Raw genomic sequence first — 25,006 nt, forward strand, 5'->3', positions numbered from 1 at the left:
ACTTCACACTGATAAGCTGGTAGACATCGGAATAAACCAAGGAAAAAAATTATAGGGGAAAAAAGTCACCATTCCACAGCCCAATCCCTTGCTGTGTAGCAGTCTTCTCAGACATTACCCTCAAAGAATGAATCACTAGAACATCTGAGTCATCCCATTGTCTCTGGTTTCCAGCATACTTTCATTTCAGGAAGCCTTGAGTTAAAAAACATTATTTAATTAGTTGTAACTGCACAAAGCACTTATCCTGGCATATACCACTAAGAAAAAGAGGAAGAAGAAGACACTAAACCTCAGAAATTGTCTGAGAAGAGAGAGACAGAAGAACAAGAGATACACTGTCAGAGCAAAGAATAAAAGTACGACCCCTAAGGTAACTGAAAACCACAAGGGCACCGATAAATCCCAGGGAGCCTTTTGTCGGTTTCCCTGTAGCAAGCCTTATCAGCACTGAAGTGGACTGAAGTCAGAGAGCTGTCTGCATAGAGCTCCTCCTGATAAGTATTTTTGTTTCTTATTTATCTTGCTGGTCATTATTACACTGTTACTTTGTTAGATTTTCTATCAACTAAAATTTTGGTGACTTTGAGTAGCAAATAAAAAGGAATAATAATGTGATCAAAGAGCCTTCACTTCTGGATGCCCATCTTAAAGGTCATGCTCACCACCCATCAACTTTCAGTGTGCTGAGAACTGCTGAAAACCTGCCCATGGGTGTCTCAAGTTGTGCACACAAAAACAAAAGTACCCAGAGTTTGGGGTACTCTTGAAAACGTGGGACTTTATAAGGCACCTCTCACCTGCCTCTAAAACATCATTATAGTTCAATAGAAAGAGAATGGAAATTCAGATAAGGAAACTGATCAAATTAGGATGGGTCTGAACCGCAGAGACTCAAATGGTTTTCATGTCAAGGCTGTTTCAGGGATCTGTGGCAGATAGGAGTTCTGTTCTCTTAGGATACAAAAGAGGATAAAAACAAATAAAAAAATGGACACGTCTGGATTATCATCTTCTCTTTTACAAGACATCCCCATGGAGATGCAGGGCTAAATTCTGCTTTCAGTAATTTTGGTGTAAAGCAGAGTAATTCCACTGAAGTCAATGGAGCTATTCCAGATTTCCACTGATGTAGCCAAGATCAGATTTTGGCCCGCATTGGCAAGGAGTTGATTAAGATTGATCTATCTATCTATTCTTCATAATACTTTGCTCTGTTATAGTACCTATCATCTGAAGGTTTCAAAGCACTTTCCAAACCTTTTTGGCTTAAGCCTTCCAACATCCCTATAAAATATGATTCCCATTTTATAGGCGGAAAAATGGAGGCATAGAGGGGTAAATGATTTGACCAAAGTTGCTAAGAAGTCAGTAGCATGTCTCAAGTCTCTCAGTTCTGGGCTTTAACCACAACCTTAATCTATTGGTTCTGCAAGGTGCCGTATACGGGCACTTTGCTTTATCCTTTGAATGATAGATGTGTTTGGCTGCTACTATAATACTGAACGGGATTAGTAAGAAAAGGAGCCAAACCAAAACAGAATCTCTTTCTATATCTTTCTCCTGCAATCTTCTGTATTCATTGGCTGGCCTATCTATCTATCTATCTATCTATCTATCTATCTATCTATCTATCTATCTATCTATCTATCTAATATAATAGTAAAATTACAATGTATTGTCACATGAGCGATTGAGTTCAAGACAAGGATGGTGTCTAAAGAAGGATTTAATTATTTGCATAAGTGTTAAATAACTGAATTTTAAAAATATAGTGTTGGCATCCCAGCACATTCCTGAACATAGGAGCTGACATCATAGAATCATAGAGGTATAGGACAGGCAGGGACCTTGATAGGTCATCTAGTCCAGTCCCCTGCCCTGAGACAGGCCTAAGTATTATCTAGACTATCACTGAGGTGTTTGTCTAATCTGTTCTGATAAAGCTCCATTGATGGGGATTCCACAAGTTCCCTAAGTAATTTGTTCCAGTGTGACGGGTTAGATCACAGAAACCCCCTTGGGAGCTGCCACCTAATGTGCCAAGACTACTTCTATTCCTGTTTTCCCTGCCAGCTCACGACTCCAGCACCCTGACTTGCTGAGCCAGACACTCCTATCTGCTCCAACACAGATCCAGGGTCTGAATTACTTGCCCCAAAGCTGCAGGTTTAGAAAATTGTGAGGATTAGAAAATTAAAAAGTAGGAGCTTGGTTCATAAACAGGAACACTTAGACCTGATTTGGATTTGATGTGATGCAGTATGAATGTCATGGATAATTCAGACCAATAGGGAGAAATAGAATAAATACACTGTGTGACGGGTTGGATCACAGAAACCCCCTTGGGAGCTGCCACCTGATGTGCAAAGACTATCCCTTCTCCTGTTTTCCCTGCCAGCTCAGGACTCCAGCACCCTGTCTTGCTGAGCCAGACACTCCCGTCTGGCTCCAGACAGAGACCCAGGGTCTGAATCACTTGTCCCAAAGCTGCAAGTTTACCTGAAAACAGCTCACAGTAGTGTGCTTGTCTTTAGCACTCAGATGCCCAACTCCCAGTGGGGTCTAAACCCAAATAATTCTGTTTTATCCTGTATAAAACTTAAGCGGGGTAAACTCATAAATTATTTGCCCTCTATAACACAGATAGAGAGATATGCACAGTTGTTTGCTCCCCCAGGTATTAATACACACTCTGAGTTAATTACTAAGTAAAAAGTGATTTTATTAAATACAGACAGTAGGATTTAAGTGGTTCCAAGTAGTAACAGACAGAACAAAGTAAGTCACCAAGCAAAATAAAATAAAATGCGCAAATCTATGTCTAATCAAACTAAATACAGATAAGATCCTCACCAGTTCCAGAATGCTCCCTTTTACAGGCTAATCTCCTTTTAGCCTGGGTCCAGCAATCACTCACACCCCCTGTAGTTACTGTCCTTTGTTCCAGTTTCCTTCAAGTATCCTGGGGGTGGAGCGGGGGTGGGGTGGGGTGGAGAGGCTCCTTCTTTAGCCAGCTGAAGACCAAATGGAGGGGTCTCCCACAGGTTTAAATAGACTTTCTCTTGTGGGTGGAGACCCCCCTCCTCACTCCTATGCAAAGTCCAGCTCCAAGATGGAGTTCTGGAGTCACCTGGGCAAGTCACATGTCCCTGCATGACTCAGTCTTTACAGGCCGAAGCCATTGTCCATGTGGTATCTTGTATGTCTCCAGGAAGACTTCTTATGTGGATTGGAGCATTCTAAGATGCATTGTTCCCCAAGTGTTTCCTGATCAGGTAGTTAACCTTGCGAATTCCTTCCTAAAGAAGCTGATGAAATGACTCACAAAGCTGACTTAGAAACCAAGCAAGCATACAGCCCATATTCTTAACCTCAAGTAGAAAATTATATATATGTACAAATAGGATGAATAGATACAGTAAACTATAACCTTTACGGAGATATGTTACATGGCACAGGCAGCACAAAATATATTCCAGCTATGTCATACATACATTTATAAGCACACCCCCCCATAAAGCCTTATGGGGTACACTGTCACATCCAGTGCTTAGCTACCCTTACAATTAAGAAGTTTTTCCTAATGTCTAACCTAAATCTTCATTGCTACAATTTAAGCCCATTACTTCTTGTCCTCTCCTCAGTAGATAAGGGGATCAATTTATTACCCTCTTTTTTCTAACATACTTGAAGCCTGTTATCATGTCCCCCCTCAATCTCCTCTTCTCCAGACTAAACAAACCCAATTTTTAGAATCTTTCCTCATAGGTCATGTTTTTTGGACCTTTAATCATTTCTGTTGCTCTCCTCTGGACTCTCTCCAATTTGTCCACATCTTTCCTGAAGTGTCATTCTCTGAACTGGACACAGTACTCCAGTTGAGGCCTTACCACTGCTGAGCAGAGTGTAAGAATTACTTCTCACATCTTGCTTACAATACTCCTGCTAATACATCCCAGAATGACGTTCGCTTTTTTTGCATCCACAGGCAGGGACACACCCAACTGAGTTACATGAATGCTAACAATAGAGAGGCTCCAGGCAGTTCCCCCAGATCCTAACCATGCAACCGTGAGCTGTACCATCTTGCACTGGTCAGAAGCCTGATCAGTGTACCTTTATTACCCAGTCCACCCTTCCCTCAATGTGGAGAGGACATGCACCAGTTTTTGTTCCTGAGCTGAGGTTTCCCAAGCACTTCAAGCCAAATACACTGCTTTAGGTAAAACATAAAACAGGTTTATTAACTACGGATAGATTTTAAGTGATTATAAGTGGTAGGCATAAAAGGACAGAGATGGTCACCAAAGAAAATAAAAATAAGTGCACAATCTAAATCTTAATCCTTATTACACTAAGCAGTATTCCAGTCATGTGAATGAACCTATGATGCCAATTGTGTTGTAATTGTGGTTTTTCACTAGTATTTCTAGTTCTTCCTGTGTATTTCCCATACTTCTTGCATTAGAATGCAGACCTCTAAGATGTTCATTAAATTTTCCCTCTATATTCCCTCTGGTCTCTCCTTTGTCCGCACTGTGATTTCTCATGTTCCCCCCAGATTCTGACCCTTCATCCAGGTCTCCATGTTCTGGATTTACCTGTGGCCTTTTGTCTCCTGCTCCCATCAAACCTAGTTTAAAGCCTGCCTAGCCAGTCTGTATCAAAAGATACTCTTCCCCTTCCTTGATAGATGGACCCCATATATGCTCAGAAGTCCTTCTTCTTGGAACAGCACTCCACGGCTGAGGAAGCCGAAGCCCCTTTGGCAATACCATCCACACAGCCATGCATTTAGCTCCAGGGTCCTCAGAACATATACTGTCTAGCCCAGTATCTAGCTACCTGCCCTATTGGGAAGCACGCTATTGACAAGATAGTCAGCTGGAATAGATTGGTGCAGCTCCGTGGAATTCAGTGGAGCTATGCTGATTTATACAAGTGAGGATATGGTGCTACAGGCCCATCTAGTCTGATATACCACCATCTACCAAACAGGAACTGAACAGTGGGGAGCTTTTATTAATAGGTAACTATTATTAGATACCTACTCTGTTATGTTACTAAAATTTAGTAAAAACTTTCTTCACGAGTAATGCAATGTAATTGATAAACACCATTTTGACTGTCTAAATTCTCATGGTTTAGTTTGAAATTTGACCCATTCTGTCCAGTGTTGAGAAGTGCCAGTGTACATTAAGCAAGGATGTTCTAAACTTTCAGATCATTCCACAGGGGCAAGATGAACTGGCAACTGGTCATTCTTGGATTAGTCATCCTGCCCATTAAACTAGTAGGGACATCCTTGTTTCTCATCTATTGTGAGTATTGATGTGCATTTGTAATTTTCAGTTATTATTTATTGATTTTATAGCACTGTTCTTCTAGTAGCTGATACTTTCATGTCTGTGTTGTCTAGTGTGGGATATTACAGTGAATCTCAGCATCTCACACAAACCAAACTAGGCACAAAATACCCACAAGAATGGTGCTGGGATTGGATCTAGGCAGTGGTGATGTGTCCTAGGAATACTTCTCTGTGGCTCGCTGAAGAGCTGAGCAGCATCCTGAGGTAACCCAACAACTCCTCTTTGCTGCATGACTTTGTATAAGTAAAAGAATAAATGGACACAAATCAGGCATCAGGAATGGTAACATACAAAAGCCAGTAGGAGAACACTTCAATCTCCCTGGACATTCAATAACAGATTTAAAAGTAGCCATACTTCAACAAAAAAACTTCACAAACAGACTTCAAAGAGAAACTGCAGAGCTACAATTCATTTGCAAATTTAACATCATTAATTTGGGCCTGAATAGGACTGGGAGTGGCTGGCTCACTATAAAAGCAATTTTCCCTTTCTGGGTATTGACACCTCCTCATCAGTTATTGAGAGTGGACCACATCCACCCTGACTGAATTGGCCTTGTTCACACTGGTTCTCCAGTTGTAAGGTAACTCCCTTCTCCTCATGTGTCAGTATATTTATGCCTGCATCTGTAATTTTCACTCCATGCGCCTGAAGAAGTGAGGTTTTTTACCCACAAAAGTTTATGCCCAAATAAATCTGTTAGTCTTTAAGGTGCCACAGGAGTCCTCGTTTTTGTGGATACAGACTAACACGGCTACCCCTCTGATACTTTGTATGAGTAAGCCATTCATAATGTGCACTTTAATGTACCTTGTGAGTGAAAAAGAACTGAAACTATGACTGCACAATGTTGTGTGTTCTTTTAGATAGTGTGCACTATAATAGTAAAGAGTGAGATACATAATAAAGTACATGTGTTGGGCTGCTGTCCCTTGGGATCTAAACCCAGAAGGGTAATAGCAAACTTTTAGATTAATTAACTGGTGAAGCTGCACTTGGTAATACCATTTCATGTGTAACTTCAGCCTCCATCTCCCATGTCATAATACATCTCTTCTCCTTTCTCTACTACCAGCCTTAGTTTAGGATTGTTATATTTATGTTTCCCTGTCACCTTAGTATAAGACCCTCTTTTTCACATTCACTTAGGAAACCTGAGTAAAATGCTTTCCAGTGGCCACCAACACTTAGAACATCAGGGTTGGAAGGGACCTCAGGAGGTCATCTAGTCTGACCCCCTGCTCAAAGCAGGACCAATCCCCAGACAGATTTTTGCCCCAGATCTCTAAATGGCCCCCTTAAGGATTCAACTCTCAACCCCGGGTTTAGCAAACCAATGCTCAAACCACTAAGCTATCCCTCCCCCATTTCTCCAAGAATGGTCAGACAGAGTCACTTTAGAGTGATTCCTGATGCTTCATCTGCAGAATTCCTCATCTCTGTGAAGTGAGAAATGGAGCACAACCCACCCAATATGTGCCCTGGATAGAAAGGATTCATAGTGGGGAAGGGAAGAATTTGTTTTCCAAGGAGTTATTGTTTTAGCTAAGGGGATTTTTCACTCCTACTTGCACTAAGTGATCTCACAGCTGGAGTTTCCTCTTTCTCTGATAGCTGACAGTTTCTGCCTGGGTCACAGAGGCATAGAGAAAAACTGAGCATTTTACTCCTGGGGGAATTCTGTGCCACCGCACATGCGCAGAATTTATGTCCCTCGCTAATTTCTTTGCTTCCCCTCAGAAAAATGACTTTCTGATAGGGAAGAAAAAGGTTGCCACAAGAGTGGTCATGCAACCCTCCCCAGCAGTATGTTTCAGGTACCCAGCACAGCCTGCAGAGAGATAAATCACTGTGGGGTAGGAGGCAGGACTGGGGAAGACCCGGCTGGTGGCTCCTACCCTGCACCAGGCTCAGCTGCTAGTCCCAGCTGGGCTGGGGAGGATGGGACTTCCTCTGCCCCTGCACGGCATCTGGGGCTGGTTCATACCCAGTCCCACATTTCTCTCTCAGCTGCAGGAAACTCTGCAAACTTCCCCTCCCCCCACTTCCTGCACCCATTGCTCCTCTGCTCTAGGGGGAGGGATTCCAGTACAGGGAGCTGCTCCCTCATCCACCCAACCCCCGTGCATCCAAACCCCCTCATACCCAGACCCTCCCATGGAGCCTCACCCCCCCCCTCAGAACCCCCCCCATGAACCCCACTCCCCCTGCATCTGGACCGCCCCAATGAGCCACACACACCCAGATCCGCACCCCACTGAGCCCCAACCAGCTGTACTTGGGTCCCTGCCCCACTCCCCCAGCATCTGAAGCCCCCCCTAAGCCCCCCACATCCAGACCGCCTTTCTGAGCTCTATTCCCCCACACCCAGACCCCCACAACTGAGCCCCAACCATCTTCACCCCACTCCAGAACCCCATTACTGTTGCACCCAGAAGCCCCCAACAAGCCCCTGTGCATCCAGATCCCCCCCGCACCCGGATCCCCCACTGAGCCGCCCACACCCAGATTGCCCCACACAGAACCCTCTCAACCCACAACTGGATCCCTCCACATTAAGCCCCTTCACACTTGGATCCTGCCTTGCTGAGCCTGCCTGCCTACACCTGGTGAACCTGGCACGGAGGGGCAGGGCCCTGCGGTGTTTCTGGGGCAGACCCGGTCCTTGTGCTGTGTCAGGGTTGGGTGCAGCCTCACCACTGAGTCTGTGTCCCAGGGGAGAGGGGGATGAGGAGCTGCACAGTGATCTCCCACCTCTGTGCAGCCAGTGGCCTGTGCTCCCCAATGCCATGCTGGAGCCTCCACATTTATCTGACAAATAAAATTGTCAGATTTTTAAAATGTAGTGTTCAGAATTTTAAATATTTTGGTGCAGAATGCCCTTAGGAGTAATGGCATTTGTTTCTGTATTCGGTGTAGCTGTAGCTGTGTGGGTCCCAGAATATTGGAGAGACAAGGTGGGTGAGGTAATATCTGTTATTGGACCAACTTCTGTTGGTGAGAGAGCCATGTTTTCAAGCCACACAGAGCTCTCTATAAAAGATCTCTCTCACCAAAAGAAGTTGGTCCAATAAAAGTTATTACCTCACCTCCCTTGTATCTCCATTTGTTTCTGTGGTAGGGGGAGAAAGAGGGCATGTCAGCAGTTTGTAAAGCATGTTACAACATTTTCCTTGGTGGTGAAGCAAAGGGAGTGACACATCCTGTGGGCATATAGGGCTTGAATCATCAGTGCAGATCCAGTCCTCATCTGGGGGTAGGGAAGTGCAATGATTCCCACACAGACAGGAGTATTCCTAGGAGGGATTTTCTATCGACAAGATGTGTCTGGAATATGGAAAGTCACTTATTTTGGGAGTTAGAGTTGACCGACAAATTATTCACAAATGTGGCTGATTTCTGTAGAGAATTTTTCTTTGTCCATGTTTGCACCCCTTCTTACTCACTTTTTACAAACTTATGTTATCATTATTTGTATTACCACAGTGCCTAGGAGCGCAAGTCAAGGGCCAGGACCTCATTGTGTTACATGCTGTACAAAGACATGTGTGACAATCAAGTTTTGTTCTTTGAACATTTATGGCAAACTAATTTCAGACCCATAGTCATGATTCATTGCACTCTCTCTGTATATAGGGTTCTGTATTTACCCATTTAACTTTTGCTTGTGTCTGTATTGTAGCCTGTGCCTATACCAGTGTTGATGGCTGTTGTTACTGGCAGGAATACCAGAGATATTACTGCTCCCATTAGCTTTATGCTGTAATCTTCCTCATCCCTATTCCAGGCAGATGATAGCTCCCCTGGGCATGCAGTTGTGTTATGGGCTATGAACATCCTTTCCAAACAACTGCTATTAACCAAATGTTGTATAGGCAGCATTAAGACTCATCTCCAGGAGAACAACATCTGGGCTTGTGTTCAGTTCCACAGATCTTCCCCAAGCCGGGCTCTCAAGGGACCCTCAATTCCACAACTGAGAGGAACATAACAGGTAAGATGCTGGGGTTCTCTATGAAATTCTGTTGAGCAAAGGGGGCATTCTGTTTGTTTCTCTTGAATGCTCATTTTATTATTACTGAACCTAGAGGGTCCACCTGAGTTTGTGAGCCCATTATACTGGGCCAGGAGCACCCCGGCTCACAACGGCCAAGTGAAAAACAAAACAGGGTGGAGCAAAAATGGCCTGCTCAAAAAAAAAAGCCCAGTGGCTCATTACCCCTGGAAACTGATGCCCAGGGTGGCTGCCCTGCTCAACTGCCCCTAGAACTGGCCCTGTACAATTACATGGTAAAAGTTCCTGCCTGCCCTGAAGAATTTACTATCTAAATAGAAACCACAGGATAAGTATCATAAGCCCCATTTAACTGCTGGGGAACTGAGGCACAAAGAGATTAATTGACAACCACAACTCCAGTGATAATCCCACTGCCACATATGTACCTGATATTGTAGAAAAAAATGCAATTCCTTGGAATATCATTGTATTATTGGACCAATATAATAGCAAGGGGGCAGAATTTCCTGGACCGCTTTAACTCTGAATTTCCCAGCTGTGTTAAATCCTTAAATTTGAGAGTGTATTAGAGAAGAAGGATGTCCCAATGGTTAAGATGCTAGCCTTGGACTTGGGAGATCCAAATTCATGTCCTTGCTCTGCCACAGCCTTCCTGTGCAACCTTGGGGAAGTCACTTAGTCTCTCAGTTTCTCATGTATACAATGCAGGTTATTGTACTTCCATACAATTGTGAGATGCTCAAATACTATGGTAATAGGGGCCACAGAACTACTTTAAAGGGGTTAGCTTCACTTTTTGTATCTAATATACTCAAGTTGTTCAGACAAATTACTATCTATGGATTATTTGCACAGTAACTGATGCTGAGATTCAGAATTTGGACTTAAAAAAACCCACATGTATTCTGTCTGTGTGTTTGTGATCAAATATCTGTCTAGATGAGGCTCCCATCATTGTATCTGAGAACCTCACCAAACATTAATGAATTTATCCACACAACACAACTTTTCAGGTTGGCAAATATCATTAATCCAATGTTACAAATCGGGAGGCTCAGAAAGATCAAGCCAAGATTTTTGGCTAGGGTTTTCAACACTAGGGGCCTAAAGTGAGGCTCCTAAATCAATATTTAGGTACCTGCCTGATTTTCAAAAGTGCTGAGCACCCAGTTGTTCACACTCAGTGGCCAGGAACTGAATTTAGACCAATGTGTCTTAATCACAAAATCATCCTTCCTCATATGAGCATTTCCTCACAGATACACACGTCTGGTACTTTCATTGGAATAAATGATACACACCACTTTGAAAACTTCATGAGGTTGTGAGTGTGAAGGGGCTCCAAGGGGATGAGTTGAACTACAGCCCTAAGGTAAAATGTTCAGAAGCGCCCAAGGACCAAGCGCCTAGATTCACAAAAGGATGTAGATGGTGAGATGGTGAGATGCATCACAACACCTACCTTTTAGGCACCTAGAAAATCACAGGAACAACACTGTGAGCCACACAGCCTGAGTTAGGCATCTAGGCTCCCTGTACAACGAATGAGTAGAGATAGGTGCCTTGGTATGTGATTCACAAAAGCCAGCACACTAGGTGGGGAGTTGCCTAAGATAGCCAATGGGAGATGCTGATGAGATGCTATGCCCCGCCCCTCTTATAGACCTTGTCTACCCTTGTGGTGGTGTGTAGGGTATGTGTAGCTACACACCACAGTGAAAGATAGGCTATTTCCACAGTGTGGCGTGTAGCTGCATGCGTCAGTGAAAGACTCTGGGTGGGGGGGAGTGGGGAAAGGCTCTGATGGGGGAGGCAGTGTTGAAAGAGCCTTTCCCCGCCGCCTCCCTCCATCCAGAGTCTTTCACAGCTGCATGTACTTTACACGCTGCTGCAAGTGTAAGCAAGGTCATGAAGATAGGAGCTTAAACGCAGGCTGCAGAACTTTGAAAGTGAATAAGATAAGTTGAAGTAAGGCCACCTTAATTCTGAATAAAACTGTCCACCCAGGGATTTAATGCAGTTTAACTAATCCACTTTAAAAGTTAATTTAGATTAATTTTCTGAGTGCCTCCATTTAAACAGTCCCTTAGGTACTTTTGAAAATGGGACTTAGGCTCCTAAATCACTGAGGTGCTTTTGAAAAATTTATCCCTAGCTTTTGTGAAATATTCACAAATTATCTCCCCTGGTGGTCAATCAGTACTATGCATTATCAATTCATCCCCAATTTTAGTTAATGAATTGTTATTCGTGAATATTTGCCAGAGTGTTTGGATGAACAAATTTGTGGCTGTTTGTCTGAATCACATGGTATTGTTTCTGCTGCCTGATTGGCAGAAACTTTTTAAACAGGCTATATAATATAATATAATTATAATTCATTAATATATACAGGAAAATGAACTTGCTAGTTTTATCCATGTAGCTTTTTTTAATTGTTCAACCAGTTCTAATATACAGTGATACTGTTCCTAAAAATGATTCCAACTTTGAATTGAATCGCTCAGAGAGGAATTGGATTTTATTTTCAGTTCTACAGACTACCCCAGACCTGCCTAAGACGCAACCTGATTCCAGCACAATCACAACTACAGTTCGCGACAGAACAGGTACCTCTGTGGAATTTATAATCTGATTTAAGATATCAGTTTGATAAAAGTAGAGGAGGACCTAAAGCAGAACCTCATATCTAGCCCCTCTTTTCTAAAGTTTGGTTGGTGAAGAATAAGGTTAAAATATCCTGACCCAAATTTGCCCCTATGGTTTTGTTTTTGATTGAATCCAAACCCTAAAGGGGGCCTATTTTCCAGATCCAATTTGGATGTGGCTTTAAAATGGCTAAAATACCATGAGAATATCTGTTCTTGGAAGATTTCCACCATTCTAGATGGCAGAAATCTGTCCATTTTAGCTAATATCAGGACATTTCTTTCACTAGGGATCAAAATCTCCCAAGGACAGTTCAGTAGGTTTTGGCACTGCCAAGCCCTAAACAGCTTTAAATGCTAAGTCCAAACCTGCTATTTAGGTCATCTCTAGAATTTCTTGAAGTTGGATAGTTACTTCTGATGGTTCCTGTGGATGCTTTCTCTGCCCTTAGGGGACTTGCGGGATGGATATGGAGCTACACTGCTGGGCACATTACAGTATCATAGGCATATATATGACTAGATGGGCAGATTACGTTTTGTGTTGAAATATACAGACATGTCCGTATTCAGCTATACATACATGATGAGGACCTCTCCCCTTACACCAATGTAAATGAAGATTAATTTCATTAAGGTCCATGGAGATGGACCTTTGTATGCAGGGACAGAATAAGGTTATGAGGGGCCCAAGGCTAATGGAAGGGAAGGGCCTGCGTAGGAATTACATATTGCAAAAACATAATGAAGTCATCAAACATTTATGTACATACGTATTTACATATTATGTATTTATGTAAAATTAACAAGTTTATTCTACTCTCATTACACTCAATTCTTCAAACAGATACTGCTGAGTAAGAGGTAACACGAGGGATGCTACGCTGTCCTTCTCTTAGGCCTCCTTCCTCTTAGGTAGTGGAGTGGTCATCTGTATGAGGATGAACACTGCAACATTCCCCATCCTGCTCACCTCTTTCAACCTTGCGCTTCTACCCTCAGCTCTCCACATGGCACAGTGCAAAGCCAAGCCCTGCAGGTGTTTCCCCCAAGCTATGGACTCTACACCACATACCCTGTCTCATTCTGTCTGCAGTCTAGGAGGCAGCCAGCTTTTGTTATGTAAAAGAAAACCCCTCAGGTGTAAAATCCACTGAAGTAGAGGAAGTAGCAGTGGGAAAATTACATTGGGTGGCATTGTATTTTAGGCTGTCTTGCTCTGAAAGCTGTCTCCCAGTGTTGCACTAGCTGAGGACAATGAATTACTGTTTTCACGTTGAACCCAGTTTGTGCAGTTAATGTCCAGTGATTCATCATATCAGGCAATTCTGTCACCAAGTTCTTCCACAATTAGAATCATAGAATAGAATCATAGGACTGGAAGGGACCTTGAGAGGTCATCTAGTCCGGTCTCCTCCACTCATGGCAGGACTAAGTATTATCTATTCTAGAATGTGTGATCAGCAGCTCTGACATGAGTATTTTTTTGAGCATGAGTTCAGTGTGCACCAGACCCTTACGGTTTGCATTTGTTTGTTTTAAGCTTTCTGCAAGAAAAAGGCAACAGCTAGAAGTGGCACAGATCTTTAGTTGGTTGCCCAGTCGTAATATTTAGCACTTCTGTACAATGTTAGCTCTTCAAAATCACTGTACAAACATTAAACAAACTTAACCTAAAGCCTTTCAGTTTTTGATTGACTAGGAGTTGACAAAACAGAGCTTTCCCTGTTGAGTTCTCTGCCCCCCTGAACAAAAAGACTTCATTGAAAATCAGCATCTTAAAAGAACCATTAAGGCTCTTACAAAAGAACAGTCCAACCAAGGCTGCTGTACTAGTGACACCTTGTTACATCAGGTCTGGTGTTTGTTTAAGGCTGAGTAGAATGAAAGGAGAGCTCCCTGTTTCGTTTGCATGTGTAAGGGCTGGTCCACACTAACCCCCCACTTCGAATTAAGATACACAACTTCAGCTACGTGAATAACGTAGCTGAAGTCGAAGTATCTTAGTTCGAACTTACCACGGGTCCACACGTGGCAGGCAGGCTCCCCCATCGACTCTGCATACTCCTCTCGCGGAGCAGGAGTACCGGCATCGACGGCGAGCACTTCCGGGATCGATCCGGGATCGATTTATCACGTCTAGACAAGACGCGATAAATCGATCCCAGAAGATCGATTGCTTACCGCCGGACCCGGAGGTAAGTATAGACGTACCCTAAGTCAAGCAGACCTTGCTTATTTTTTTCCCCTTAAAGTGCTCAGAGTTTAGGGGAGAAAAGTGAATAAGATTCTGCTTATGCCAGGTGTGAAAAAGCAGAAGGGACCAAAATCTATTCTTGTGCAAAAATCTGTTCTCCCTGAAGTCAATAAGGCTACACAGGTGTAACTATCAGCAGGAATTGGCCTGTGTTCTCATTCCCTTCTCTAATCACACACAATCCATGCTTACCCAACATTTTCCACTTGGGAAAGAAGTTATTTTGAGTTGGGGCAGAAAAATGAGGACTAACTTCAGGTTTATTTAGCTTTATGTTTTTGGAATGAAACTCAAAAGAAGTCAAATGTGAGGTACTTTCATGATGGATTGAAACTGCTAGAGAACCAACAAATGGACAGAACCTGCCTTTAGCCTATTCAGCCAATCTTTCTATCATAGCCTGATAAGAAGTGGATTTAAAATCCGTGAGGGAGAGGGGAGGGAGAAACCTACAACATTGTGTGTTGAGCTTCCTCCAGTGCTTTTGCAACCCCTTAAAAGTACAAAGATGTGCTGGCCTGTGGAACTAGGCTGAGCATGAGGAAAGAACTTTATTGCCTGTGCATCCCAGTACAGAAAAATACATCAAAGAAAAAACTCATCAGTTCTTCAGAAACAGGACCCAGCATATATAGATGATGATGGTGATGGGAACTAGGACCCAAGAGGCAGCGTCCTGGAGCTGCCTGCCAGCTCCCGCCCAGGAGTGGTACAGAGGGAGCTTCTACCCTCCCTGACAGCTAAGCAGAGCTCCAGAGAAATCAGGGATGGGGGAGCTGGGGTGGGGGTACAATGCCTGCTCAAACTGTACCCACAAGTGGCACGGGTTCCCATGGTAACCGGATTTTTAGTGTCCGGTCACCAGTGTTAACCAGATACCTGGCAGTGTGTTCCTGCAGCATGGGGAGAGGCAGCAGGCTGCCGGCTGAGCTCCTTCCAAGCCACAGGGGGCTGCTTTGCCTTTCCTGCTGGCAGGAGAGCTCCAGCAGGGCTACATGAGCAAGCTTGCTCTCCCTCCCACCCTGGTCAGGCCCTCTGCCTGACCAGTAGGGCCTAAAAATAGGAGGGCCTAAGGCTATAGCCTTATTAGCCTAATGGTTAATCCGGCCCTGTTTGTATGCCTATTAGGCTAGGTCTACACTACGTGGGGAGGGGGTGTCGACCTATGATATGCAACTTCAGTTACGTGAATAGCGTAGCTGAAGTTGCGTATCTTAGGTCAATTTACCTTGCAGTGAGGACGGCGGCAAGTCGACCGCTGCCGCTCCCCCATCGACTCCGCTTCCGCCTCTCGCTGCGGTGGAGTTTCAGAGTCAACGGCAGAGCGATAGGGGATCGATTTTATCGCGTCTACACTAGACGTGATAAATCGATCCCTGATAGATCGATCCGGCGGGTAGTGAAGACGTGCCCTTAGATAGATGCTGTAATGAGGGCTGAGATGGAACTTGTGTTTAAATGCTTACATTCAGGTGCTTATCATTCTTTTTAAAATATATGACCTGGTAATTGGTCATGCTTGTTCCCAGCCCAAAGGTGAATTTCTGGAAGTTTAGTACATTTGACATGGATGTTTCTGAGATATATGAGTGTGAGTAAACAGCATTTTTCCACCACATTGCCAGATGCTTTTTAATGCTCAGATTACTGAACAAGGCTTTCCCTTCAAACCAGAAATTTGCCATGGATATACATATGTGTAAATCAATGGAACAGTTCCCCTCCCCCCCCCCCCCCCCCCCCCGTTACACGGGTGTAAATCCTAGTTAACTCAGTGAAAGTAAGTGACTTCCTTCAGATTTATACAGTTGGAAATGAGAGCCATTTCTGGCCCACACAGGGTTGAACCTGTTTACACAAAGTCTGAGTTTAGTCCTTAGGGACAAATTTTGCCCTTACCCATACTCCTTCATTCCCACTTATGTCAAATTCACACACTCGCATCCACTCACCCCCGCCCCACACAGCTATGTTTATTTAATTGAACCAAACCTCCCCTCCAACCCAAAGCACCCCAAACTGCATGTATTGGGAGGTATTTGAAATATGAATCTGTATCCAATATCTATCACATCTAGTCTCTTTCTCTATAATGTGCTGACATAAAACTCCAGATGCAAACACTCATGAGCTTTGGCGGGTTTGAGGCCTGGATGCAGAGTCTGCAGCTGGGGTGCAGCTCTAATGTCACAGTTTAGGGCAACTGCACTTGTATTTCCCCTCAGGGATTCAGCAAGGACATCCACTTCCAGGCTTTCGACTCCCCTGGCCCTCACCTCTCTTGGGTGGAGACACGTCTCTCTCTCTCGCTCTCTTTTTTTTTTTTTAACCAGGATATTTTTAGGCTGAACAGTTATTTGCCTTTATTGTGGTATTTCCAGCAAAAGACAGACTGCCTAAGCAGACCTGCTTGCTTTTTCTCCCAGGAGCAGGTAATCAGTAGACAATAGGTTTTTATTCTCAGGGTGTAGCTTCAAAGGCCTTCCAGGTACCTGGTAGGAAACCCACTTCATATGTATTATCCCAAGCAGTTTTTTAAAGTTCCTAACATATTCCCAAGGTTTACATTAGTCAGTTTTCTGAAAAAGTTACATACAATCCTACAGTAACACATAAACTATTGCATTTTTAATGCAATAGATCCCACAGGTATTAAACTTAATTCAATAATGTTTAACTTAATTCAAGTAGAAATTCAAATAACCCCCATCTAATATATACATCTAATGCATACATAGTCTAATCTATATATTTAATCTATATAGATGTGACATCTTGAAAATAAAACACATAGGACCAATTTCAGAGATGAGTCAACCAGATTCCTGGTGCGGTTAATGTGTGTGTAACTGAATAGACTGAGTAGCAGCTGATTCAAAGCCAGTTAGACATATCTACAGTTCTGCTGTACTATGGCTGACCTGTAGTGAATCCTTTACTGGCATTTATCCACCTGACCACTGGGCTTCCCTGCCTTTCCAGTGGTGTCCTGTAGGCATTGGAAGGGTAGGGAGTTTCCCAGCTGTAAATAAGATTTTTGCCTCTCATTTCTCTGTGATTTATTTTATAAGTTGACTGTCTCTTCATTTCTGTTCAAAATTCTATGTTTTTCTGTGTAGTCATGTCCCCTTCTACAGCTAAGCCCCTACAGTGGGAGGGGCACCGAGGGAATTACTACTTATTTTCTAAAGCCAAAGAGGTCTGGAGTTCCAGCCGAACAGAGTGTGATGACCAGAGCTCGGATCTAGTTGTCATCAGTGACAGAAAAGAGATGGTAAGATCAAACACTGCTTTGTGGGAATTGAGATTATGCTGAATGCCCAGATCCTCAAATGTACTTAGGTGCCTAACTCCCATTGAAACCTTTGAGGATCTGAACCTAAGCCTACAATGCTCTGGTTTGTAATCAGTCCTTCCTGCTGCAGACAGCTTTCCATGACCAGAGCACTGGGTCTCTGTATGCTGTTGATGCCAGACACAGTCATCTGTATAGCATCAGAGGGGTAGCCATGTTAGTCTGAATCTGTATAGCAGTTTTTCTCCAACTCCTTCATTATGAGCATCTCTTCCAAAGAAAGACATCCTTTCCTGGGCCCACCTGTCCCCCCAATACCTCAGTCACCCACCATTTTGTTATCAACATGCTGCATTCTGCAAAGCACCAGGAGAAGCCTCAGAGTTTGAGAAAATGCAGCCACAGCAGAGGTCCTGATCGGAGGCCTCAGAGGAATGAGATACATCTCTCTGATCTCCGATTAATCAAGTATCCAACCATGCATGTGCATCCTTTGACAACAATGAGATTCAGTAACCTAAGGCAAAGTAACCTCACACAATGTGTAAACTAATGTTTCACACTCACTGTAAGGCCTCATCTACACTAAGCGTTCAGAGCTACATCAATTTACACCAGCTGAGGATCTGGCCCTCCAAGTATAACCACATCAAAGGACCTCATTATAGCACAGCTAAGTCTTAGAGGATTAGATTGAACTATTTAGCTTTGTAGTATGTAACTTGGGATGGTATACCCTGCTCCCCTCAGTATCCCTGGCTAGCTCTAGTGTCTCACCTCCTCCCCATCCCACCTCACTCCTCTTGGGGTGATTTGTATACCCCAGGTTGCAGAGAGGAAGCAATCTCTCTATTCATCTCATGTGCAGAAGCTGCGATCATCCCTTGTTCTTGTTCGGAGTAAGCCAAGATGGGGGAAAACTCCTTCCATCCTCATAACCTCATGTATCCAAGCTAGGGCCCAGGAAAATTTGCACTAGAATCATATCCCAATATCCTAATTTTACCTGAATTATTCCAGGATTCAACACAGTCACTAGCAAAAAGGCGAGTCCTGTCTGCACTACACATATTAACCGCATTGCAACTACGTCAAGGGACATTTGGTTGCCAAGAGGAATGAGCTTAAGTGTGAATTGCAGAGTTATACACAAGGGTAGATCATTGGTTTGCAAAGTAATTGTAGCTGGCAAAATGAAGAAGATAACATTTCTCCAGTTACTCTCAATTCAGATGATAACCTGGTTCCTGGCTCCCACAGCCATTACAGACACAGTGGTAAGAGCAGGATAAAGGAGACACTCTTTGGATTTTCCTCTCACATTTCCTGTGTGTCACTGATTTACCACGCACTTCCTTTCCTTGTCAGGAGTTTCTTCGTAATAAAACAAGGGATGCTGATTATTTCATTGGACTAACTTACTCAGAGATGGAGAAGAGATGGTACTGGATTGACAAGACAGAGCTTACGAGAGACCTGTATGTTTCTTCTTTTCTCTTATAGCTAATAAACATAATGGGCCAGAGCATCATCATTTATATGCGTGTAAATGCATATTTATGCCAATGTGCTCAAGATGAGAATCTGACTAAATGAATGTAAGTGAATCTACCAATGCAACTTCTAGTTAATTGTGGATAGTACTAGAATCCCCTCTGAAAACAGGATGTGATTTCCTGTGACTTTGTCAAGTGAACAGTGTTTACTGAAGAAGTCAGTGCCATTGTCACATGGGGAGAGGGCTCCTTCAGTCTGGAATTTCATTGAAGCTGTCTCAGAAGAACTGTGTTTGTCATCAAAGTCTGCATTAGTGTCAGACAGGACAGAGTTTTCTCCCTGGGGCTGTTATGGGGAATAATATTAGCAGATTCTGTGCTTTGTGGGAGAGGGAGATATTTCCTTATTAGAGGAGGAACGGGAAGAAGGGAGACACTTGTGTATGCATGTGCATGCACATAAAGAAATTAAAATAAGGATTTAGTTCAACAGTTCAGCTTCTTTTTTGGTTATTTCTCTTTACCCAGATTTACTCTGAAACCAAACACATTGGAGTATGAAAATGACTGTGCAGTTATCAGAGCTGGAGAAGTGAGTCCTGCATCTTGTCACCAACAAAACCAGTGGATCTGTGAGAAGACAATGAAATAACTCTTTTTATGTTGGGAGAGTCCCAGCACAGATAGTTTGTGGCACTGGAATCCAACTGGGGCATTTCCCCCTAATCTCAGACACAAATATGCACATGTATTCTCATTTTATAATAAGAGGAACCATAACATGATCCTGGCCTATGGAACTTTTTATTTTCTATCCACGACAAATTCCAGACCAATGTATGCATTCTCGACACCATTTCTGGATGCATTTTCATCAGCACGTTGTAGGAAGAGTAATGGAGGACTTCATTTTCTGTAATAAGGATACTTCACCAACCTTAATGACTCAATTAGGCATCTGATAGACTGACCTCCATGGAGGGTCACACGTGCTGAAAGGGTATAGGGTGCAAGAACTACTCAAGGGCCAGGGAAGATCACAGCTCCTACACATGGACTGCTCTCTGCAGAGCAGAGGTGGGCATGAAGCAGGACCATAGCCCTAGCTCCTCCTCCCAGCGTTGTCCAAAAGAATTGGGCCCTAATCCACAAAGAGACTTAGGCATGGCAATGCAGTCCAGTTCAATGCCTAAACTTTAGGTGTCTGGCTACCCAGTGGAATCCACAAAACCTGAGTTGGGCACACAGGCTCCCTATAAAATGCATGGGGAGAGATATGTGCCTGAGAATGGGATCCACAAAAGCCCACACACTAGGGCATGGAGCTGTCTAACCAACCACTAGCAGATACTGAGGAGAGGGGTGTGTCCTAAGAATCACCCCTCTCTGGGTCTTAGGCACCTAAATCCAGGATGGAAGGAGGCTCTTATTTCTGCTTGGGATTCACAGCCTGGAATTGTCTCCTGGAATCATGCTCTTAAGCCATTTTTTGCCAGAAATGCAGTGGCACATGCCTAAGTCCATACCAACTGGCTGGGCAGGGGGGAAGGGAGGACCTCCTTTATAAACTTTCACCCAGCGGTTATAGCACTCACTTGGGATGTGGGAGACACTAGTTCAGTTCCCCCCTGGGGCTGAGGAGAAGGAATTTGAATGTGGGTTTCCCACCTCTTTGACGAATGCCCCAATCACAGAACTATAGAGCCATTGTCTTGCTGGCCCAGTGTATATTTTGTGTATAAATAATTATATAACAGCTTCAAGAGGCAAGTGTGAGAGAGCCCTATATCAAAACATCCCATAGTCCAGTGGCTAGGGCAGTCTCTTGGAAGACTTAAAACCTAAATTCAAATCCCTTGGCCACATCATGTAGAGGACAGAACTGAACCAGTATCTCCCACATCATGGGCTATAAGGGCAGCCTCCCTTTCTCCCAACTACCATTGTGTACAGTTTGGTGCGTCTGAGCATGTCTCCTGGATCAGGCCTTGCAAGCGAGCTAGGAGGGGGAATGCCTGTCTTCCCCTGGTTTGAGGATTGCACAGAGGCTTAGGCGAAAGATAAGTGCTTGGACGCCTGCTTGGGGCAGCAGGGTGCATGCTCAGTGCCTTTAGGATTTTTACAGCAAAAATTGAGTTGCCTCAAGGGTTAGGCGGCAGCTGAACAGGATTTTGACGATCTCAGTGGTGCCTACATTTTGGACTTTAGGCACCTAAATTCTTTTGAGTGGCCCTTGGTTATTTGCAGAGCAGGGAACATGATAAACTCTCATACAGGGGCACTCACATTGACTCCAGGACAGATTGTGCTTTATTGTGCTCCTTTTCGAGCTCTGCACAATCCCCAACCCAGTGCCATAAATACACAGTCTGGCTTTGAATAATTAGATTATTAAATAGTGAGGCATGAAAAACAATTTTGTTACATTATTAACAGACCATTCCCTTCCTGGGCGACTCCTCATCTATTCTGACTGTATGCTGCTCAGTTCAGGGACCTTCTCTCCTTATGTTTGTAAAGCACTTAGTACACTTTGAGCCCTGAATAAATTCTAATGATAATGGTGTTCTCTTTCTCTGTACATTTGCCAGAAGGCTTTAAAGGCTGAGATCTATTTTTTGCTTTAAGTCTCCTCTGAACATGCCTGACTGTCTTTCAAGTCATGGTGTTTAGTCGACTAAAAAGGAAGGATATGCATTCCCTTTCTTGCATCTGTATGTTAGAAAATCAGCTCATGGTTTGCTAACACAGCAAATGAATTACAAAACAGCATGCAGATTTGCAAAACTCAAAGATTCCTTTAGAGAAAGAGCAGTTGATTGTGCAAGTGGAGCAACATCTGTGGTGTTAAAATCAGAGAAGTGCTGCCGCAGGGTGATTAAGCAAGGTAGAAGATGGAGGTTTGGTTACTAGACCAGAAGAAGTTCCTAACATGGAGAGATTTTTATGAAGGGATTAATCACCTCACCTAATATTTGTTGAAAGAAAGGAAAGGCAATAGCTTTTCTCCATAATTAAGAGACTCACTTTCCATTAAATACCTGATTTTAAACCTCTGCCTTAACTTCAACAAAACTCAACCAATCCAGTAGAAGTTTCTCATGTGTCCCCAGCCAGAGGAGTAAAGTTTGAGAGGAATCAAACACGGTATTTTGGAGACAGGAGAGTCTGGACAACCAGAGAAGCATTGCTTTTGAGAATTCTTGTAATTTTTTTCAATGTCATATCTAAAAAGATGCCTTGGAAGCTCCCAGGGTATGTCTGTTATGAGAAATTCTGGCTACAGAGACAGAAATATTGGCTTGAGTGGGTTCTGGGAGCAAGAAAAGCTCCTGAGTACTTTTCCTAGCTCTGCCATACTGTGAGCACTTGATATGTTGCATTTATCCAGAATAGCTCATACAAAGATACAGAGGTATTTTACAGACTAATGATTACAGACTAAATAGCATTATTCCCATTGTGCATTCAAGGTAGGCATAGATAAATTAAGTGACTTGGCCAAGATCATACAATGAAGTAGTTATGGAATTAGGATAAAGAACTAGGGGCCAGAGCCTCAGCTAGAGTAAATTGGCATAGTTCCATTGTAGTCAATAAAGCAATCCTGATTCCCATTAGCTGAGGATCTGACTTCACATTTCTGACTCTCAGTTCCACACACTTAATCCGGTAGACCACACTTCCAAGTAAATTACATAAACACTCCTTTATGTAACTTTCCTCATGGGGCTATAGTTACTTCGGTCCTTTAGAAGATTAAATAGTTATGGGTAGTGTCATAACGATAAAGGGAAGGGTGTAACAGCTGTCCTGTGTACAGTACTATAAAATCCCTCCTGGCCAGAGACTCCAAAATCCTTTTTCCTGTAAAGGGTTAAGAAGCTCAGGTACCTGGCTGGCATCTGACCCTAAGGACCAATAAGGGGACAAGATACTTCCAAACCTTGGGGGGGGGGGCTGGGGGGGGGAGAGGCTTTTGTTTGTGCTCTTTGTTTGTTTTTTTCGTTCGCTCTTGGGACTGAGAGGGACCAGACATTAATCCAGGTTCTCCACATCTTTCTAAACAAGTCTCTCCTATTTCAAACTTGTAAGTAAATAGCCAGGCAAGGCGTCTTAGTTTTCCTTTGTTTTCTCAACTTGTAAATGTACCTTTTACTAGAGTGTTTATCTTGGTTTGCTGTACTTTGAACCTAAGACTAGAGGGGAGTCCTCTGAGCTCTTTAAGTTTGATTACCCTGTAAAGTTATTTTCCATACTGATTTTACAGAGATGATTTTTACCTTTTTCTTTAATTAAAAGCCTTCTTTTTAAGAACCTAATTGATTTTTCCTTGTTTTTAGATCCAAGGGTGTTGGATCTGTATTCACCAGGAGTTGGTGGGAGGAGGGGAATGGTTAATTTCTCCTTGTTTTTAGATCCAAGGGGTTTGGATCTGTATTCACCAGGAGTTGGTGGGAGGAGGGGACTGGTTAATTTCTCCTTGTTTTAAGATCCAAGGCGTTTGGATCTGTATTCACCAGGAAATGGGTGAAAGGTTTCTCAAGGCATCCCAGGGAAGGGAATTAGCTTGAGATGGTGGCAGCGGACCAGAGCTAAGCTGGTAGTTAAGCTTAGAAGTCTTCATGCATGCCCCCACATTGTACCCTAAAGTTCAAAGTGGGGATACAGCCTTGACATGGTGGCAGGGGTGGGATTAATTTTAAACCCAAAAGCCAGTAAGATTTTTTTTCCCTTCTAGCTGCTTGGAAAGCAGAGCTGAAGGTAGATGCATATCTTATCTCTCCTTGCTTGAAGGCAGAGGTGTTAAGTTTTTTTTAACAAGAGCCTATGTTAAGAAAAGTGTTCAATTAATGAGCAAATGACTGGTAAAAGGAATTTACAAGCTGAATTGTTTTTTTTTTCTTTTTACATCCTCGGGAGTAGCTAGTTAGAAAGTCTCTGTTAACTCAGCAGCAGCCAAAGCTGAGAGCATCCCAGTTTCAGTCAACTACAGAGGGGTGTGACCCAGCACAAAAAAACAGAAAAATGACTACCAAAAAAGAAAAAGCAAAAGAGGAGGCCCACAAGAAAGCTATGGAGCTAAAAAAAAAAAGAGATAGAGCTGAAAAAAAAAAGAAGAAAAAGCCAAAGGGGAGGCCCACAAGAAAGCTATGGAGCTAAAAAAAAAGAGATGGAGGAGAGAGAAAAAGAAAGGAAGCATGAACTGGAAGTAGCAAGGGCTAGGCAGGATGCACCAGCCCATCCTAACAACTCCTCTCCAGGTACCACTTCCCATCCCAGAAAATTCCCCACCTACAAGGCAGGCGATGATACTGAGGCCTTCTTAGAAAATTTTAAAAGGGCCTGCCTTGAATACAGCATCCTTATAAACCAGTACATGATAGAGCTGAGGCCGCAGCTCAGTGGACCCTTAGCAGAGGTGGCGGCTAAAATGCTTAAAAAACACATGAACAGTTATAAACTTTTTAAAAACAAGGCCAGAATCAGAATGGGGCTAACACCTGAGCATGCCCGTCAGCGGTTCAAAGCCCTAAGGTGGAAACCCGATGTGTCATTTACCCAACATGCCTACCACTTTGGAAAAAATTGGGATGCCTGGATATCAGGAGCAAATGTTAAATCTACGGAAAAGTTGCCCTTCCTAATGCAAATGAAGCAGTTTTTGAAGGGTTTTCCTGAGAAAATAGAAAGGTACATTCTAGATGGGAAGCCCAAAACTGTAACCGAGGCGGGGGAGATTGAAGCCAAATGGGTAAAAGTAACAAAAAAAAAAAAGCTAGTAGCAGTTGGAGCAAATATCAGAAGGGGCAAGCCGAAACAAAACCTTACCACCGGGGACAACCCAAGGCCCCACCCACATCCCAAGGGAAACCCCAGGCGCCTTCTCACCCCACCACACCAGTCTCCACCAACC

The 25,006-nt window shown here is 43.4% G+C and overlaps 1 protein-coding gene across 4 annotated transcripts; it reads left to right on the forward strand.

Annotated features, from left to right (window-relative positions):
- Positions 1–210: 210 nt before the first annotated feature.
- On the forward strand, positions 211–23,406 carry LOC101946250 (C-type lectin domain family 5 member A-like). 4 transcript variants are annotated; one of them, XM_042855013.2, is made up of 7 exons: positions 211–501; positions 5,227–5,324; positions 9,301–9,369; positions 11,925–12,002; positions 17,418–17,572; positions 18,962–19,071; positions 19,618–23,406. In XM_042855013.2, exons 2-7 carry the CDS (start codon positions 5,246–5,248, stop codon positions 19,739–19,741), a joined length of 615 nt encoding a protein of 204 aa, XP_042710947.2. In that variant the 5' UTR covers positions 211–501; positions 5,227–5,245; the 3' UTR covers positions 19,742–23,406. The 4 variants fall into 4 exon arrangements, with proteins under 4 accessions (XP_042710947.2, XP_042710948.2, XP_042710949.2 ...); XM_042855014.2 differs by having other exon boundaries at positions 5,239–5,324; XM_042855015.2 differs by having other exon boundaries at positions 211–373.
- Positions 23,407–25,006: the final 1,600 nt, after the last annotated feature.

Source organism: Chrysemys picta, chromosome 1 (genome assembly GCF_011386835.1).
Source record: "Chrysemys picta bellii isolate R12L10 chromosome 1, ASM1138683v2, whole genome shotgun sequence".
Lineage (NCBI taxonomy): Eukaryota > Metazoa > Chordata > Testudines > Emydidae > Chrysemys > Chrysemys picta.

Bases quoted from the DNA above. Each gene is read 5' to 3' on its own strand.
- LOC101946250 (XM_042855013.2), top strand. From the start codon at position 5,246: ATGAACTGGCAACTGGTCATTCTTGGATTAGTCATCCTGCCCATTAAA. The intron at 12,003-17,417 runs GTACCTCTGTGG...TTTTCTGTGTAG, and splicing joins TACAGTTCGCGACAGAACAG to TCATGTCCCCTTCTACAGCT. The intron at 19,072-19,617 runs GTATGTTTCTTC...CTCTTTACCCAG, and splicing joins ACAGAGCTTACGAGAGACCT to ATTTACTCTGAAACCAAACA.